We start from the raw sequence: 18,629 nt of genomic DNA, 5'->3' as shown, positions 1-18,629 counted from the left end.
AATCCTAAATCTGTATTCAACCCTAAATACAATCCTAAATCTGCATTCAATGAATAAGAATTAAGTGAATCATATGCATCTATATATACAGTACATCTACTGTACATATTGGATGTCTCGTGCATCTAAATCTGGGGTTAGAATTCTTTCACACTGTGCCGCCTAGATGTGGTCCTCATTTGGTTATCCTCATTATTTTTTTTAATTAGAATTTTTATAGTAATTTAGTAGTAACACATAAAGACATGTTTTTTTTTCCCCCTGTTTATCAATCAGTAGTGTATCCATCCATCCATCCATTTTCTGAACCGCTTAGTCCCCACGGGGGTCGCGGGCGTGCTGGAGCCTATCCCAGCCGTCATCGGGCAGTAGGCGGGGGACACCCTGAACTGGTTGCCAGCCAATCGCAGGGCACACAGAGACAGACAACCAATCGCACTCACACTCACACCTAGGGACAATTTGGAGACTTCAATCGGCCTACCAAGCATGTTTTTGGAATGTGGGAGGAAACCGGAGTGCCCGGAGAAAACCCACGCGGGCCCGGGGAGAACATGCAAACTCCACACAGGGAGGGCCGGAGGTGGAATCGAACCCGCACCCTCCTAACTGTGAGGCGGACGTGCTACCCAGTGCGCCACCGAGCCGCCCTTCAGTAGTGTATGTTGTGCAAAATAATTTCCTGTAGCACCTACAATGGCATGCAATATAAAAAACGCAAATATTTGTAAGGGTACTCTAGAGTAAACGAGCTGGCAAAAACAAAACAATACAAAACAGGAAGCAACTCTACAGAAGAGAAACTTTTGATCAGGGCTGCAGCAAAGGTATGAACAATGTTTCTCACACTGAACAAAGCAAGAGAGCGAAAGAAAAACATCAAATTAGCATGACCAAAAGTGACACCATAGTATGGACTAGTGACCCTAAAGCAAACTGGATTGTTCACATTAGACAGTTTACATAGTGTAAGATAATTCTGACAATGTCTCTTATGTACGTATGAAACCCTGGATGCAAATATCAGATTTTGTAAAAGAGGTAGACGTCCTTGCTTATCATGTTGAATTGTAATGCCAGCGACCCTAAAATTGTCCGTGCACACATGCCTGCGACTCTAAAAAAGTTAAGCGCTATAGGAAATGAATGGATGGATTGAAATTTAAGTCCACAGTGCATAGTACAATTATTCCCCCAAAAGATCTCACTAAATCAGAAATTGTGGCTACAGGATCAACTACATGGTGCTCAATTGCACACAGTAATGAAAAATATTCATATAATAGAAACACAAATCATCACAGTCGTCACAATCTAAATGAAAACAGTTTGATATTACTTGAGTGGTTGTGACAACACTTACTGCAAAAGAACATGTTGGAATTACCAGCTGCAGTGTACCGGGAGACACCTGAGTGGAAAGGAGAGATGAAAATCTATGACCATTTCATATCAGGACAAAATAATCACAGTGACCAGTATTGTCATGATACTGTTAAAAGAAATACACTCATATTCATAGGAATTGGAACTATTCATTGTCTTGACTGAAAATAATTGGGCCCACTTAATAAAAAGACCACCATTAGACAAGAGATCAACATTTCCAGATAATTACACAGTTCAAAGACACAACTCCCAGTAAAGGACAACATTTACATTTTGCAGTTATTGTGAATATATGCTACAAAAGTGGCTAGCTTTAAAGGAATAAGAGTGAACAGGTGGAAAGGAATATGCAACCTGTTAAGTAAAGAAGATACTATACTGTCTCATGTTAATACATCACAGTGATGGCAAAAAGGGTAAAATATGGCAATTTTGACAAGACACTGTTGCAAAAATGATTTAATCACACAGTTTGTTTTATTTAAATAAAAACACAAAAGCCCACAAGTACAAACTTGCCAAACACATCACATTTTGATAACATATCTATTTTTTGTGTGCACACGAGACAGATGTGCAATATGAGGTGACATTGTACAGTACCATACGACATGTAATAAAAGGTCCTTTATGCCATGTATGATACATGTTGGCATGTTCAGACAGTTACACTTACAGTAGTAGAAACATTTATAGTCTGCACAGAAAAAAAAAGGAATGAGGGTATTTTCTCAAATAGTTTTCTCAATTTTAATTTTCTCCAATTTTGAAACTGCAGAATACCATGTTTATTAGAGGAGGGTCCTATATTAATCTTTATTTATCATATTGAGGTATTTTCAATGTTTTTCTACAAATGCTATATATATATATATATATATATATATATATATATATATATATATATATATATATATATATATATATATATATATAGAGATAGATAGATGGATAGATAGATAGATAGAGATATACTGATTCATATAGTGGTGGACACACCACACCAGCAAGGCAAGTTGTCTATTTGAATAGAGGCCACTTTGAGGAAATACGGTATTTGACTCACACGCTTGTAGATGATATCCAAAAGTACAAGTACAGTATGCAGTCATGTGTTTTGGGGGATTTTTTTCTCCACTGTCTGTATTTCTTGGCTTCAGCATGACAGAAATTTTGAAATGTTTCATGGAGTTGATTCTTTTTCAGCAGATTTTGTTTGATTCTGTGCTAAAATGCATTTGTTTCACTAAAGAGGCTGTAGTCTTCGTCAGGAGCTACGCTAACTGGTTGAATAAGCACCTGTAATGTGTTAATATTGTAGCTGTGTGTGCGTTTTAACCCTTTTAAAACACATTTCTGAGCGGTTCATTAGAATCTAGCCAAACCACTTTTGTGTATAGAAAAAAATGGCAATGCAACATTGATCAATAAGAATGTTTGCGTATAATTCCACCTGAATATTAAAAACTTTAAGATGAATTTCTGGTACAAACCCTGAGGAAAAATAAGACTTTTTACTTTCTTTTTTTTTTTTTAATAAGCATCTAAAATCAAGAGACCTGTGAGTGATGTGAGTGTGCTGTACATATTTATCTTTCATCTTTTTTTGCAAAGGTTTAACATCACATTAACTGGTTCTTACTTGCTAGATTTAATCTTGCTGCTGTTAAAATAAATGAATGCAGCTTCAAGTTTGCTGACGGGATGGCTGATGTAATTTAGAAGCTAAAAACAGGCTAACACCTTGATGAAGTTTGACAAATGATTGTCTGAACTCTCCACTGCTCCATTTAACATGGTGCCAAGAGGGGAGTAACAGTGCCCTCTAGTGAACACACCATGCAACAAACATTAAAAACAGGACTGACAATAAAATCTTCCCTTTTAAAATATTTTCAAAACTATTTAACATTAAAAATGATTTAAGCTGGCTGACTTTGAGCAGTGTAATCCAAACAAATATTCATATGTACCAGGAGTCAAAGCATGAAACTCTGCAGAACTGTAGAGCAGAAACTGCTCTTCTAATATCACCAACACATTTCTTGTGATACCAAAGGCAGAGTGGAGGAAGAATGGTTGAGAACGTAAGCAAAAGCATGTCGCACTCCACTCAGAAAAACAGGAAGACCCATTTCTGTGATTCATACGTAGATGTGCAGTAAATAAATATTATTTACAGCACAAACACAAATGGAAATGCTCCACAGATGACATATTTACTGAAAATGTCACCAGCGTAGCATTTGTTTGGGCCTGAGACTTATTCCTTTCTGTATTGTCCATATGTGTGTATGGAAATCTCATTCAGAGCTACTGACTGTGAACTAATGACACATGGTAGCACAGGGCGAGAAAGCCAGTGCCCAAAAGGTCTCCCAGGGCTGTCAGGTACGGGATGGAGAAGTTGTCAGGGTCCAGTGAACGTCGCCACATCATACGGACAATCAAGTCAGCCGCATAAAGTAAAATGGCCACCTGGAGCAAGGAGAACACTGAGCTCAGCAAGCAATAAAAAAACAACAACATATAAATTTGGACTCAAAACACCAGGGCAACGATAACAAAAATGGGAGTGAATTTGACACTGCAATTTTTTAGCTTCCTTGATCGTATCGGAGCTGTGACAGAAGCAAGACGGTGTTCTATGTACATATTGGGGTATCTGTAATAATGGGGATTTGTTGAGTGGCACAATTTAACAAGGCGCCTATTGCATACTTAAAATATTAAATTATACATCTATTTTAAATAACAAAAGCAATCAGTCATATTTTGCTTTTGCCAAACTCGTTTGCTATCTGAAGACAAAATTAATCATTATGAATAACTTGAAAAGTATGTTGTGATCATGGTGATGTATATGATATCAACAGACGTTGGAAGAAAGATATCAATCGAAGATTAAGAATGACTAACAACCATTCACGTCAATGGACGATTTAGAGTTTTCAATGAGCTTAAGGAGCAGAAAGGGCGAGATGAGATTCAAACACAGCGATCAATTCTAGTTCTCTGTTATAGAGTCACAGTATATTTCCAAAGTGTGTCCCGTAAATATGATGCTGTGTGAGTATACCTGTAGAAAAGCAGCACACAGGTAGCAAGCAGCAAAGGCTAAAGTTATTGCCACCTCATCTCCCTGCAACAGAGAGACAGCGTAGAGAAAGACCAGTTGTCCGGGCATGACCAGCATCAGCAGCACTCGTGCTGACTTGGAGTTCAAACCTGCAGGATTTGAAATAGGAAACACAAGCACATGACGTGGCGTGGTCGTGTAGCATTCACGTCTATGCTACTTACTATAAGTCTAAAGTACGGTAAATGGTAATGGTAACCATTTTGTATTTATTTCCGCTTGAATTTATTTGGGTGTTAACTAAGCTTTGACTGAGACACTAGTGATCTTGTACACCCTGTTATTTTTAAGTATTAAGGTCCTCTATTGAGTATTAATCTCCTGCTCAAACACACTCTATTGGGCTATACACACTGACTGACATATTTCATAGCTTGTCCCCTGAGCACAATTCCTTACTCTAGATGAAATTGGTAAACAAGAGAGTGGTGACAGTGAATCAAAAAGCCATAGTCAGGAAAAATAAAACACAGAGCTGTAAAGGCACTAAAATACCACAAGAGAGTCAGGAAATATTATCTTTACAAAGAACAGTCAACTGCTTCCAAATGGCTACTATTGTTATAAAAACAATATATTGATGGTGTTACCTGAAGAAAAGAAAGTCGTGTAGGGATTGGGCCAATACTGCCTCATCTTGTATGGCAACACTCCTGGAATGCTCCAGAGGTGGAGGTAGGTCGACAGTCTGCTGGCCTGGATGGCTACTAAATTGCCACCAACTCCTAATCCAGTCAAGATTGACAGACAATGAGTACAGTACACCACAATCAAACAGAAGGTGAAGCTTTTGCCAAAACTGAATCCATGTACATCAAAAGATCAGTGTATGTTATTACTATGACTTAATTATTAGATGCAGTTTTTTTTCTTGTTCCGTTAATTTTATAATAGTGGTTTGTACGACGCCATCCAAAAATGCCCTATATTAGTATATGTTTTAATCTTACCATTGATAACTGGTGTAAAAACAGCCATCCCCTCAAAACTGGGATTACTGACCGTCCTGTCCAGTATCACACCTCCAAGGCTGGAAATACACAGAATGTTGGGACAGAAAAAAAAAAAAAAAAAATTCTACATAAACAACTCTTGTTAATAAAATTGTAGAATGAATGACCAATGACAGCAGTGTGTGTTTATATACCTGCTAATACACATGGCAACTAAAACAGGCTGCCACCCTGAATAGAGAACTTCCCTACTCTGAGGGTTCTGTCGAGCCACCACAACCCAGAGGGGGATTAGAGCCAAGAAGATCAGACACACCAAGGGAGAGATGTACCATATTTCTGTGGACCAAAGACAAAATACTGTACCTGAAAACTACTAATGCTATCCACAAAATTTACAATAAATAACCAAATACAGTGTTGATAGTGATCATACATATACATAATTCCCAACACTTTTTAGGATATTCAACACCACCTCAATTGACTTTTAGCGACAGTTAAATCATAGACTTTCCGTGTCTTTTTTTAGCTACACATCAATTTCAACATCCTCACAAGTAAATGAGAGTGTTCAGTCGCTTTTACACCTCTCACAAAGCCAACAAAGGCATCACGCAAAAAGAAAAAAAAACCTCACATTCTTTGTAAACTGAAGGAAACGTTCATGCACCCCCCCCAGCACAGGCCTGCTGTATGCCAACTGTATCCCCTCACCTATATGTTCATAAAGGGTGCTGCTGACACCAGCGAGCAGGGATAGGGTGATCAAATCTCCCAAACTGGCAGCTATAGGGGTGGCAACATTATCCGGGTTAATTCCGACCTTTCGGGAGCCGATGATCACTCCAATCATCAACAAGCCTGTGAGGGAGAAGAAATGAGACAGAAACACGACTAAACATTAAAGAATAACTCAGACTCCTTTTTGGTGAGAAACGTGAATATGCTTTGTCCGAACCTTACAAAGCTTCAGGTTGCTACCGTTACCAAGATGTGGGCTACTGACCTAAAGAGAGAGCAGCCACAAATGCGGTGACGATGCTGCTAGCACACAGAACAGCTGCCTGGTTCAATTCAATCCCCCCTCTGGAAATTGCTCCTAAACACACAGCCGCAACAGCCGCGAGGAAGCCCACTACAGTCGCTTGAACCTGTGGAGTGTGCAGATTCACATGATCACTTATAAGGACATTTATGGCTAAGGGGATGGGCACTCTCATGCAAATGGCTGCTAGACAAGAGAGGTGGCGGCGGTCGCCAAATGTGGGGACACCACCGATGAGATGGTCTTCTCGGTCTTGGGCGCCTTATTTTCCAAGTTCAGAGTAACATGCTTAACAATTAATGGGTGAACATTTATTATTTAGCACTATTTGATTTTGAACAAAGACTCAAACTCAGAGTTGGCCATACCTTACCTTACCTGTATTAGTGCAAGATTGCAGCACAGCATGGTCCACTGCTTATTCGGGTCATCCATTTGTCCTGTGTTGGCCTAAGGACATGAATGATATTCAGCCATACTGGACAAAAATTCATAATTGCATCACTATGAACACTTTAAGAGTAAAAGCAGTCAAAAAGGCTGTTTTGATGAAGGCCTTACCTTCGTGACGTTTGATATTTCAATTAATATGAAGCTCAACTTGGTACAAAACCAAGCAAACTACATACCTTAACGACACAAAATGACCATGTGGAGTGATCAATATTTATTTATTTTATTTATTTTACAGATATCCAATTCAATTCAGAGAGCTCAATCTGTTAAAATTAAAATTGTTTGGTCTTGGCAGATCAGATGCCTGTGCTCCAACAAAAATTGATCGTCTATCCATCAGCTCGATTTTAAATTGCTCTGGGGAACAAACCCTAGTTTAATCGAGGTTCTTAAGATGCAGTCGCATTCATAAACATGGCTTCTGCGGTCATATTTTTATCTTCTCTCACCGCGGTGGAGAGGCGAGCAGCCAGGGTCATCTCCAGGTTTCCTTTGAGTCCAACCAGTGCAGGTACAAGGATAAAAACCTCCGTGATTACCTTGAACACATCCCAGTGCTGAAACACACAAGAACATGAACATTGGTTAGTGTATGTACAATAATGTAGGTGTCCTTTTTTCAAAAACAGAAACTTATTGAAAAAAAATATGTTCCTTTTTATAGATGTACATCATGAACCATCTGCCGCGCTGATGCAGTAAATAAGTGCATCACATATTCTCGACTAACCTACTGGCTTACATTCCCTCATCCAAAGTCTTTGGTCACTCTGTGACAGCACAGGTTCACCAGGTGCACAGGATGTACAGTTTGTTTGCCTCTGTTTTCTCGATGACAAGTCTACTTGGCAGGTTCATGGGGTTCTGGGGGGGGGGGGGGGGGTAGGTCTTTAAATAGAAGCGCATAGAACGGAGCACCACAGCTGCCAAGAGAGGTGATACAAGGGAAAAGGCAGGGAGGAAAGAGGCACGGAAAGATGCGCAGTCAAATGAAAAAGGGAATGTTCTGTAGTTAGTAGACATACATGATTTACAAAAAAAGTTCTGCTATTTTCTTGGAAGCTGATTTCAAGACACCTAGCCAAAAAAAAAAGGTGTCTTGGTGAAATCAATACAATGCCTGCACAGACATTACGAATAGATGGATGAACAAAAAGATAACTACTTAATTAGTTTCCATGCGATAACAAATTTTCCGCAAGACAAAGTTTCCTTGAGCAACTATGGGGAGATTTGATGAATCCGATTAACCACATATCTTCGATTCGATTGTGATGGATGGTGTACAATAGCCTCAGGACTCTGAGCAGGATGAATGCCTTGCTCAAATGCACCCACAATTCTCATCAAGGGGAATGGGATCCATGAGTTCTTTCTTGTCCCTCATCTCCAACAGATCTTCAAACCATGGCCTTTTTTTGCAGTCCTTGCATCGCCACCACAATATCTATCTAGTTTCAAGTCTTCACTGTCTTCAATCTCATATGCTTCAGTTGTTATAGATTTCAAACATGCACTGTCGATCGTGCAAACTGACACGTTAAAACCCTGAAAGTTTTTGATGTAATAAAGCAATGCAAAGCACTCAATCATCATCCTCCTGGCATTCTTCCATCAGTTCATTGAAATTGCTGCCAAATGCACAATCTGGACCACATCCAGGCAAAACTGAATTTTACTTTAAAGCTTCTGACTCTGCTTTTTAGAAATCTGGCATTGTAGAAATTGAATTTCTGGTAGTATTTTAGGCATTTGGAATAGCTTCTCATTTTCCATGGGAAATAACCAATTTTGTAGGTTTTTATTCCCTCAATACAACATTTACTTTATCAGGAGATCTTTGCATACTTGTATCAGGTCCATGACAACACCAGCGAAGACCAGTCCGAGTCCTGACACCAGGAATGGTACCAAGACCTGCAGCGCGATGAGCCAAGAGCGCTCAGGTAGAAAACCATATTCCGAGTGTGTCAGCTTCCATGTCACACTCCGTAACTTTTTCCCTTGGTAGCAAAGCTCCAGCTCGAGATGAGTCACCGCCATGTTGTGTGAAGGGGTTATCCAAGTTCAATGTAGTCGTGCCATCCCAGGAAATGTTGAGTTGTGAATTGAGGCAGTGGAGGCAAAAAAGAAATTTGGCTCCAAAATGAGAACTGATCAGTGTCAAAGACTTTGTGGTTCATCCATGATTGAATAGTAAGTTATGGAAGTCCAAAAATAGCAGCAGCGTCAATTTAGAAAAAAAAAGTCAATTGAAGGTCTTCAAATGAATGGGCTGGGCATTTGATTGACAAGTGCAAGTAATAACATTAAACAAGCCTAACCTAAAAGCATGAAATACACTTAACCAATTAACATTGCTACATTTAAGATTGAGGTAAATTTCATTCCCAGTAACTGCTTTGTTTTCCCCGTTACGTTTAAGTGGAGAGCGAGATGTTTATGTTTGGAGGTTTTAGAAATGAACAAGAAATAAACCAGAGAGCATAAGTCATATAACCTTCAGCATTATAGTAAGACTTAAGGAAAAATAAATAATTGAGTACATTTACAATGTCTACAGTAAAAATACTGTATAATTTGTGATGGTACCTTTATGGGATGAGTAAAACATTAGAATAATTATGCTTCATTCAAAAGTGATGAACACGTTGTTTTAGAATAATCTGTGGTATTAAAAACCTGTTACATCTAAGTGACAGGTGAAGTTTACATTCATTTAATTTACATTCATTTCATATACACATTTAGTTTACATTACTATAACCAATAGATTTAAGTGATGACTAGAATATTGTAAGTCTGTGATTTTATTACATTTTTAAGGCAAGTTGAAATTAACTTTTTCTTTTTCACCTGCCATACAACGATGCGTGGAATTTGTGAGCTAATGGTGAGTCAGCAGTAATGAAGTGATTCATTTATCAGCACCACTTGATTTAACACAATAACTACCATCGGTCACAATCATTCATCTTGTTGCCCTACATGTACTATACAACTCTTGCCATATCCAAACAAATAGCTTAAATTTACTATTCTTTCAGGAGGAAAAGTTATTCAAATAAAAAATTAAACTGCACTGATTACAACGTCTTTGTTGTATTCAGTCCTCATTTTGATCTAATCAGAAGTATGTGTGATCTCCTGAGTAGAACCACAGCCACATTACTGACAAAAATGATATTGGGACAGTTTAGTGAAAGATTGAACCCAATCAGTCTGAGGAGTCTGGAGCGAGCAGTATCTCTGGCTGTCCATCCAGCGTCTCTCCATCAGTGAAAGGAAAAAATAAAACAGGTCCGCGCTGTCAATAGGCGATCCAAAAGATCCTGTAATAAGATGCAGCGACTGGTTGTCTGACTGGCTCTAGTGTTCCTCGTCTGTTGTAGTGTTGCTCTGCTCTGCTCTGCTCTGCTCTCCTCCACTCTGATGTGACGTAGAACATAAAGAGGTGGGGCTGTTCCTCCTGCACGTCATCCTCATCCAGTAAGGAAATGACAAGCTTACCGGTACACACGCTAACACTCTTGCTTTTTCTCAACACTGGTCTACCTCACCATGTGACCGTAAGTTTCTACTAAGCAGCATTCTAACATGTTTTTTTTATAGTCAACCTTCCATATATCCTGCCCACCGTTTCCTTTATCCATTCCCTTCTTTTTCAATTTGATAGAGACTAAAAAAAATTTCAGGTTCTCCCAAAACGAGTTGCCAGAGATGACCTGTAGTTCTAACTTGCAACTTCTGTATGGTTCAGTTATAATACCAATTTGCTCCTGGAAATATAAAGCTCCCGGGGTTGGTTGTTGGATAACTAATTGATAACTGGTAACCAATAATAACATAATAACAACAACACAATCATGACAATGACAAGCATACATTTCAGAAGCATTGCTATACTAGCCAATTCTGAGATCAGTCACTATTTTCTTTTTTGTTTGTTTGTGAATAGGTTGTTTGTGACTTTTCATACCTTTTATATTTAAAAAAAAAAAAAAAAGGGACATAGAAATCCAGGTACACCAGTTACATCTGGAGTAATTTTGTCTTTATGTCCTTTCCATTCAGACGTGTCAATTTCAAATCCCCAGGAGGACACACTCAGCCAAATCATTATCAGTTGCAGACGGGATGACGATGAGCAACTGACATTGCGAAAGGTGTGAGCCAATGCGGATAATATGTGTTGAACAGTGAATGGGAAGTAGGCGTGAGACATCTATCAGCTTCTCACAAAGCATCCAGCAACACGTCTGCTAGTAGGTGGTAAACAGAACCCCTGAGAGGAGACCAGGGGTAAGTTGGACCACTCACACATCCAAAGGTACACAAAAATATTCATTCTTTCCTGCTAACTCTGATTCAGGTTGGTCAAAAAGGGGCTTACACGGAGCGACAGAACGTGCTCATCTGAGTTCATAACCTTACGAAACCCTAGTTTGAAACCCTAACTCTAATATGAACCCTAGTTTGAAACCCTAACCCTAGCTTTAAACCCTACTTTGAAACCGTAACCCTAGCTTCAAACCCTACTTTGAAACCCTAACCCTAGCTTTAAACCCTTGTTTAAAGTTGTACTATGTTCATCTTGTTTTCAATTGTCAATTATTTTATTGGTTCTTTTATCACAAACAAATTATTTAGGTTTCATTACCTGACATATTTCGGCTATCACTTCCGCCTTCATCAGAGTGTCACATCAGAGTGTCACCCATCAGCTGATAAAGACGCGTCACAACCACACCGGTGACACACTGATGAAGGCGAAAGTGATAGCTGAAACATGTCAGGTAATGAACCCTAAATAATTTGTTTGTGATAAAAGAACCAGATAGATGATTATCATCAGGTCTAAAATATTTTGAATGAACTCACCTGTACATTATCCAGTACCATTCCGGCCATCACCATTCCCATTCCAGCCAGCAGGTATGGAAAAAGAACCTGTAGACATATGGCTCGAGATGACTCCTCTTCAACTTTGGCTACAGCTACTTTGGGCCTCGCTTCTGATGACTTTTTAGGAAGTGGCTGAATAATAGCTGGTAAGGTGAGTTCATGTTGCCCATTCAAGGTACCAGCCAGACCTGCATTTGGACCTGCACCAGGGCTCTTCCCTTTGGAGCGGGATTTTTTGTTCTTTTTCCTCTGGCGGGTTTGTTGTGATGTCTTGTCATCACCAGGCATGATGTCTGTACTGGTAGAACTGGCACTGGTTTAATCTAGGAACATACAAATTATGTGATTAGGGGTTATAGATGTGTGTTTAAAATTTGTTGTGCACTGTAAAACTCATGATGCTTCAAAAATGCAATCTCTTGTTTACACTGTGTTGAGACAATAAATAACAATGTACTGATGGAAAAATAAAGAATTTTTCAATGCATCAAGATGACAACATGCTCTGAATGACTATGGAATTAACGACACAGTACGTCACGTGTATCACTTTGAAATAAGTAATCTTTAATTTGTTTGGGAGTTTGCAGGACTCTGCACAAGTAACACATTTTTTCACAATATTTTAATTTTAAATTGACAAAACTGTTGCAAGCGTTCACCCTATCTGCCCCCTGTGTTGGACTTTGCATGTTCTCCCTATTTGCATAGGGTTTTATGGGGTCTTTGCTGTATTGTATTGAAGTCCAACCTAGTCATCATATTATTGTCCATCCATCCACTTTATCAATGTACCTCTTAACAATCCCGGTGTTACGGCTGACTGGGCGAGAGGCGGGCAGACGTGAGACCACCTATGTGTCAATCGCTGGCCACATAGCCAACCATTCACACACTTAAACACTTATGGGCATTAAAGTCTGTATTTAATAAAGAAACATGTTTTGGTGAAGCTGGAATTCGAAGAAATCATGCAAACTCCGACAATATCCCCCAGTATTACGTTCCCGTTATTAAAATATTAAGAAATATGAATACACACATTAAACGACCAAGATGTCCCAAAAAACTCCGAGAAAACACTCATTTATCCGAGTCCATCAAATTGGAAATTAAAAGAAGAAGAAACACAGATGAGTTTGTAGAAATCTGTCGACTGTACACCGGAAGTAACAACGCGCACAGCCCATAATAATGCTCCTATGGAAACCGCTGGAAAAGTAGGCGCTCTCTGATTGGCTGTGAACACAAGTAAAAGTGTTATGAACTGAAAGCCTGCCCCCGTGTGGACATTGTATTTTTTCTCACTCATGTACTTTTCCATGTTACGCACATTCATCACACTCAATAAAACACCTTTATCAAACTCAAATGTTCAACAAAACTAAATTAAAAAGGAATTTACAAAGAAAATATTTTCTTGGCAGTAATGTTTTCAATGTCATTAAAAGGCCACGTATTGGCTGGAAGTTACTGTATTTTGCACAGTACAGTAAAACAAAATGAAGCGTTAAAAACCATGCCTGCCTCTCTTTAACAAAGAACAATAGTCTCCATTCTTAGTGAGCATACTTATTAAGTCATTGTGGCTAGAAAAGAACCTCTTCTGCACTCCTCCCAGAATGCATTTTACATAAGGCTATAATACACACAGTGGGAATAACCAATTTAAAGTGAGGTTGAGATTTAATTTGTTGTCCTTACCTTTGTCTTCAGAGTTTGTGGGGGGGTGTTCATGCACCCCAGCTAGCCGCAAGCTTCCAAGAATAACTACACTATGCTCTGAGAGGGAGAGTGCATGCCTCCAAAAGTTTTTACCATAAATGTCTTTCTATATTGAGTTTACAAACATATATTTCTTAATCTTGAACTGTGTCTTGAGTACTACATGGAATATACCAAGTAGTGCGCATGCATCATGAGGCACCGTCTTGAATTTCATTGCACTGGCAGATTATGAAAAAAAAAAAAACCCTCCACCCCCTTCCTCCTGTCTTAGTCCATCTCTGTTCGGGTTGATGACAGCAGCCTACATAACTTACACTTTGTCAGCTGTGGAACAAAAATACTTGACACTAATCAAGCTGAGGTTTAAGCATTAAATTGTGAATCAGGCCACTATGTACTGATTTTAATGGTGAGCTTGACTACCATTTTACTTCAAGTCACATCTTTACTTATTAAAATCATTTAAGATAAACTGCTGCTTATCCTGAGTTTGCAGCATTGTGTAGCGTCTCTAATGTACTGTTATCTACAGTGCATGCATCCATTCTGGAACTGGAAAGGAATTCTCTCTCTTCTTTTGTCAGCTCCCAAACTCCTCTTCAATTTTTTTGTTGCCTATGTTAATGTATTGTGAAAAATGATATCAACTTATGCATTGTGCAAAAAAAAAAAAACTTTTGAAAAAATGTTTATTAAAATAATTGTAGCGCAGCTAAACATTGGGCTCTTCTCAGTTTACTGGTTTGATTAATTTATGAGTTATTTGCTGTCAGAAAAAAATATCAAATACAAAAAAACCTTAACTATATAGAATTTTATAGAATTTCATATAGAACTTTAAATACTTAAAGCCTTTATTTTTTTTCTACTAATTTAAAGTGAAACAACACAGAATGAAAACACCTAACACACAGGTGTCAAATTCAAGGCCCGGGGGCCAGATACGGCCCGCCACATCATTTTATGTGGCCCGCGAAGACAAATTGTGCATCAAATTCGTGTGTCATTACTAGCGTTGCAAATTGTCTTCACTTTTAATAATATATATTTTTTTAAAATATTTGACCAGTTTTTACTCATCTGATTTGAAAATGAGTTATTTGTCAGTTTTTTTTGTAGCTTTTACTGTATATAACATGAGGCGCTCATACATTTAATTGGGTTGACAGTCATAATGGCCCTCCGAAAGTACCTATGACTCCAATGCAGCCCGTGAAAAAAATTACTTTGACACCCCTGATCTAACACAACAAATTATGATCACCTGCTCTACTATTTTTGTTGTTGCAATAATGCACAGTCTCCAGCATCAGCAGGAACCGTTGCATTAGACACACTGGCACCTTCATTAATATTGCAACATGTGGTACACTTGCTCATTTTCTTCACATTGCTTTATTCCCAAGAACGGTAATAGAAACCACACTCATTCAAGCGCTGCTATTCGCAACTGGCTTCACCATTACTATATACGTCAAGATTTCTTTGGTTGCATAATCTACACGCCATATCTGGTTGTATTATCAATTAGGTTTAAATGTAGTCAGATAGTTAGTTTTTGTTTTAAGAAAAAAAAAAGACATTTTAATGTTCATTTCATTTCAGTTACGGTAATGTTTTCTCAATTTAGGTTTGAGTTATTTCATCAGTTTTCATTAACTAATAATCTTGCAACCCTGACGTCACTATACCACTGGAACATTGTCACTTGTAATTCGACTCGCCCTCATGTGCTAGCTGAATCTCATAATAACTGTACTGCAGTGTATTCACAGAGACAAATAGAGGCCAAAGAGCCTCTTAGCCTCTAAGACACATATGCATCTGTTTTATTCATACAAGGGCTGATTTGGGCTTTCAAAAAATAGATTTCCTGAAGCTAAACCAGCTTAACATACATTAAAGAGTTTGGGGGGAATCCATATGGTCAACATATGCTTTGTGGTAGTTTAGTCATAGGAACACAGAGTGTCTTCTTGATCCTCAGCTCTCCTTTCAATTGGCTGATTCATGAGGAACCGTGATATAAAGTAATATTGGCCAGTCAGATTTTATTGTGGTTAATGCTTTTGATGACTTGGTTGTCTACAAGATAAGTCATATTATCTAATTTCATGTTATGTTATGTTATGTTATGTTATGTTGTTGTTATGTTATGTTATGTTATGTTATGTTATGTTATGTTATGTTATGTTATGTTATGTTATGTTGTGTACTTGTGTTGTGTTGTCTTGTGTACCTGTGTTGTGTTGTGTTGTGTTGTGTTATGTTGATTGAATGCGGCTGGAGGCAATATGTGAAGGCCTCTCTTGTGTTTTTTTTACAAATTTGGTCAAAATACCAGTACTGTACAATGCAATGTTGTAGATATTATATTGGACTCAGGACCAGTTCTCAATTTCACCACTAGAAGGTAGCATGGCTTAATGAAAAAGATGCTTTACAAGTCACCTTACACAAAGGCACCATCCTTGTGATTTATACTACACGCAGGTATTAGAACCACAGACCATTAAAACTATCCATCTATCCCTTTTTCTCTGTAACTCCTACTCCTGCTTCCTTTTCATTTAGGGTCACAAGTAAGTGGGTTCTATGCTAGTTAACTTGCAAAGCAGAATTTATTTGGGGGGGTGTAGTGCCCACCGCAAACCCCAGTCTGGCTCCACCAGTGTCAACAACAAATATGCAAACATTTGCACATGAAGTTACAAGTCATCTGTTTGATAAGTTAATGGAAAAAGGGGAAAACCTATAGTAATGACTGGTGTTCATTATTCGCTAGAGCTGGAAAAATTGGTGTTCCTTATCCTGGTCAACACATCCTGAATCATACAGAAGACCCCATTTTCCAATATGATTGTTTGTATATCTTGTTCCGACTTATGGGACAACTTCTCGACTGGGTGCTATCATCGTAATGCCGTAAGGCCCAAGTGTCACAAATATGGATACTTTTATACCTCCAATGAGGGTTGAAAAGACCTTAAAAGTCAAATTATTTATACTCAGCAAATGTAGTAATTATGATGTAGTTTCACACTGGCTAATTGGGTCCATTCTCAGCACCTTAATAGACCATTAGTACCACGACATAGCGTACATACGTAAAAGGAGACGCACATCCCTCCATGCGGTGCCTATGACGTGTCACAATAATTTTAACTAGGACATGTCCATTTTACAGGCTACCACTGACAGAGTACATGTGTGTTGATAAGCACAGCGCTTGACAGATAGGTGGGTATGTGTTTCCAGAGTCTTTGGCAAGCACGGTGGAAACTATCATGGAAATTTGTAATGTGGCTATAAATAAATCTCTCAGTTTCGTGTTGCCAGTCATGCTATCAGGGAAAGTCACTTCGTGGTGTGTATTTGCAGTGTTCTGACATTTTGTACTCTAAGTTTGCTAAAATTTCAAATGCAACCGGGTAGTAGATCAGACCCACAGAAGACTCAATTAACAATCCTTTTTTTGCAGTTACTAACCACTTTGCAGTTACTAACCACTTTGTAACATGCTCCCTGCCATCTAAACTTTAAAATATTTCTAACAAGTTTTAATTAAAGAGTACTTCCTTTAAGGTATTTAAAGCCTACTGGCTTCACAAAACCAATCTTTACTTTTTTGTTCATTTTTGAGTTTTGGTTTGATTAACCAGTATGACTTATTTGCGGTTGCAAATATATGTAATTGCAGATTACAACCTTTGAAGTTTTTTTTTTTGTTTTACAACTTTTGAAGTTTTTTTGGGTTTGATGTAAAGCAAAATAATGCAACTTTTGTTTACCCTCAGGCATCTGTGCCGATCACACCAGCTGTCTTATTATACCTCTACTTCCCTCGCTTTATCACATTTTGCACACACACGCGCACGCACGCACGCACGCACGCACGCACGCACACACGCACGCACACACACGCACGCACGCACACACACACAAACACACACACACACACACACACACACACACACACACACACACACACACACACACACACACACACACACACACACACACACGCATGCGCCACAGAAGGGGTCTCACCTACTTTTGCAACAATTACTTCCATGAAATTTGTCTTTTGGCTCCATTTTCACCAGGCAAAAGTTGACTGTTTCTTAACTCAATTGATTACTTAACCGGCTGTTTGAATTCACACTTTTAATGGTTATGAGAATGATTCACTTCAATTAACTTAAGTGTAATACATGTGTCATACATGAGTTGTTTAATGTATTACTGTCCTATTCATTTATGACTTATCCATCATATGTAGTATGTGTTTTGGAAATACAGTATTGCAACTTCATGTCCAATATGCTACACAACAACCACCAATGGTATGAATCTCTTCATACTACAGCACAATCAAAAACTAATAGAACCCAGTTATTGCTTGCAGACTGAGCCACTCCTGCAATACATCAACATAATCGTTCCACAACCATTTGTGTGCATACATGAAATGAATGAGCTAGTATCATATGTGGCTTCTTTCTACAATCAAATTTATGTGTGAGGTTTTAATACGTAATCTTAATGCAAAAGATAAAGCATCAGAGAGTGTGACTCATTCAGCAGTTTGCTGGCTCGCCTGTACTGTAGAGCAGCTGCACTCGTGCCATTATAGTTGTCTTTAAACAGATGTTTTGAAATTGTAAGAAGCGTGCGTGAATAAACAGTATATTGTGACTCACTGCTATCCACCAGAGCCAGCAAATTGTCAATGCAATGAGTGCCCGATAATTATACAAAACCTATGGTTTCTTATTACGGAGTCCAAATCCACACATGGCATCTTCAGCCAGCTAAAACTTTGAAACTGTTTCCATTTGCATGATGAGTAAACACAGCTATTAAAGATGAGCCTCTTTTTATGATCATATCTTATCGTTTCATCTTGACTATCTTATAATTCGGTGAGACTTTTCCTATACTTGTTTGTTTTCCTCTATTGACTTCTTTCAAGATGTTCATTGGCTAAAATGACTTCTATGGTAACTGG

The 18,629-nt window shown here is 38.5% G+C and overlaps 1 protein-coding gene across 4 annotated transcripts; it reads right to left on the bottom strand.

Annotated features, from left to right (window-relative positions):
- Positions 1-1,844: 1,844 nt before the first annotated feature.
- LOC125988612 (solute carrier family 41 member 1) lies at positions 1,845-13,832 on the bottom strand. Of its 4 annotated transcripts, none has more exons than XM_049754026.2 (11): positions 13,595-13,832; positions 11,867-12,213; positions 7,435-7,542; positions 6,908-6,979; positions 6,491-6,635; positions 6,199-6,345; positions 5,676-5,820; positions 5,479-5,558; positions 5,119-5,253; positions 4,469-4,617; positions 1,845-3,867 (listed from the first exon to the last, which is right to left on the bottom strand). In XM_049754026.2, exons 2-11 carry the CDS (start codon positions 12,176-12,178, stop codon positions 3,703-3,705), a joined length of 1,458 nt encoding a protein of 485 aa, XP_049609983.1. In that variant the 5' UTR covers positions 12,179-12,213; positions 13,595-13,832; the 3' UTR covers positions 1,845-3,702. The 4 variants fall into 4 exon arrangements, with proteins under 4 accessions (XP_049609983.1, XP_049609982.1, XP_049609985.1 ...); XM_049754025.1 differs by lacking the exon at positions 13,595-13,832 and adding an exon at positions 12,933-13,091; XM_049754028.2 differs by lacking the exon at positions 13,595-13,832 and adding an exon at positions 12,686-12,909.
- Between the last annotated feature and the right edge of the window lie 4,797 nt (positions 13,833-18,629).

The sequence above is a fragment of the Syngnathus scovelli genome, chromosome 2, assembly GCF_024217435.2.
Source record: "Syngnathus scovelli strain Florida chromosome 2, RoL_Ssco_1.2, whole genome shotgun sequence".
NCBI lineage: Eukaryota > Metazoa > Chordata > Actinopteri > Syngnathiformes > Syngnathidae > Syngnathus > Syngnathus scovelli.
This window is presented reverse-complemented; position numbering and strand designations above follow the sequence as displayed.

Excerpts from the sequence above, each read along its gene's own strand:
- LOC125988612 (XM_049754026.2), bottom strand. The coding sequence starts at position 12,178 with ATGCCTGGTGATGACAAGACATCACAACAAACCCGCCAGAGGAAAAAG. Across the intron at positions 6,636-6,907 it reads GCAATCTTGCACTAATACAG|GTTCAAGCGACTGTAGTGGG; the intron begins GTAAGGTAAGGT and ends CACACTCCACAG. Across the intron at positions 6,346-6,490 it reads TGTGGCTGCTCTCTCTTTAG|GCTTGTTGATGATTGGAGTG; the intron begins GTCAGTAGCCCA and ends TCTCCCTCACAG.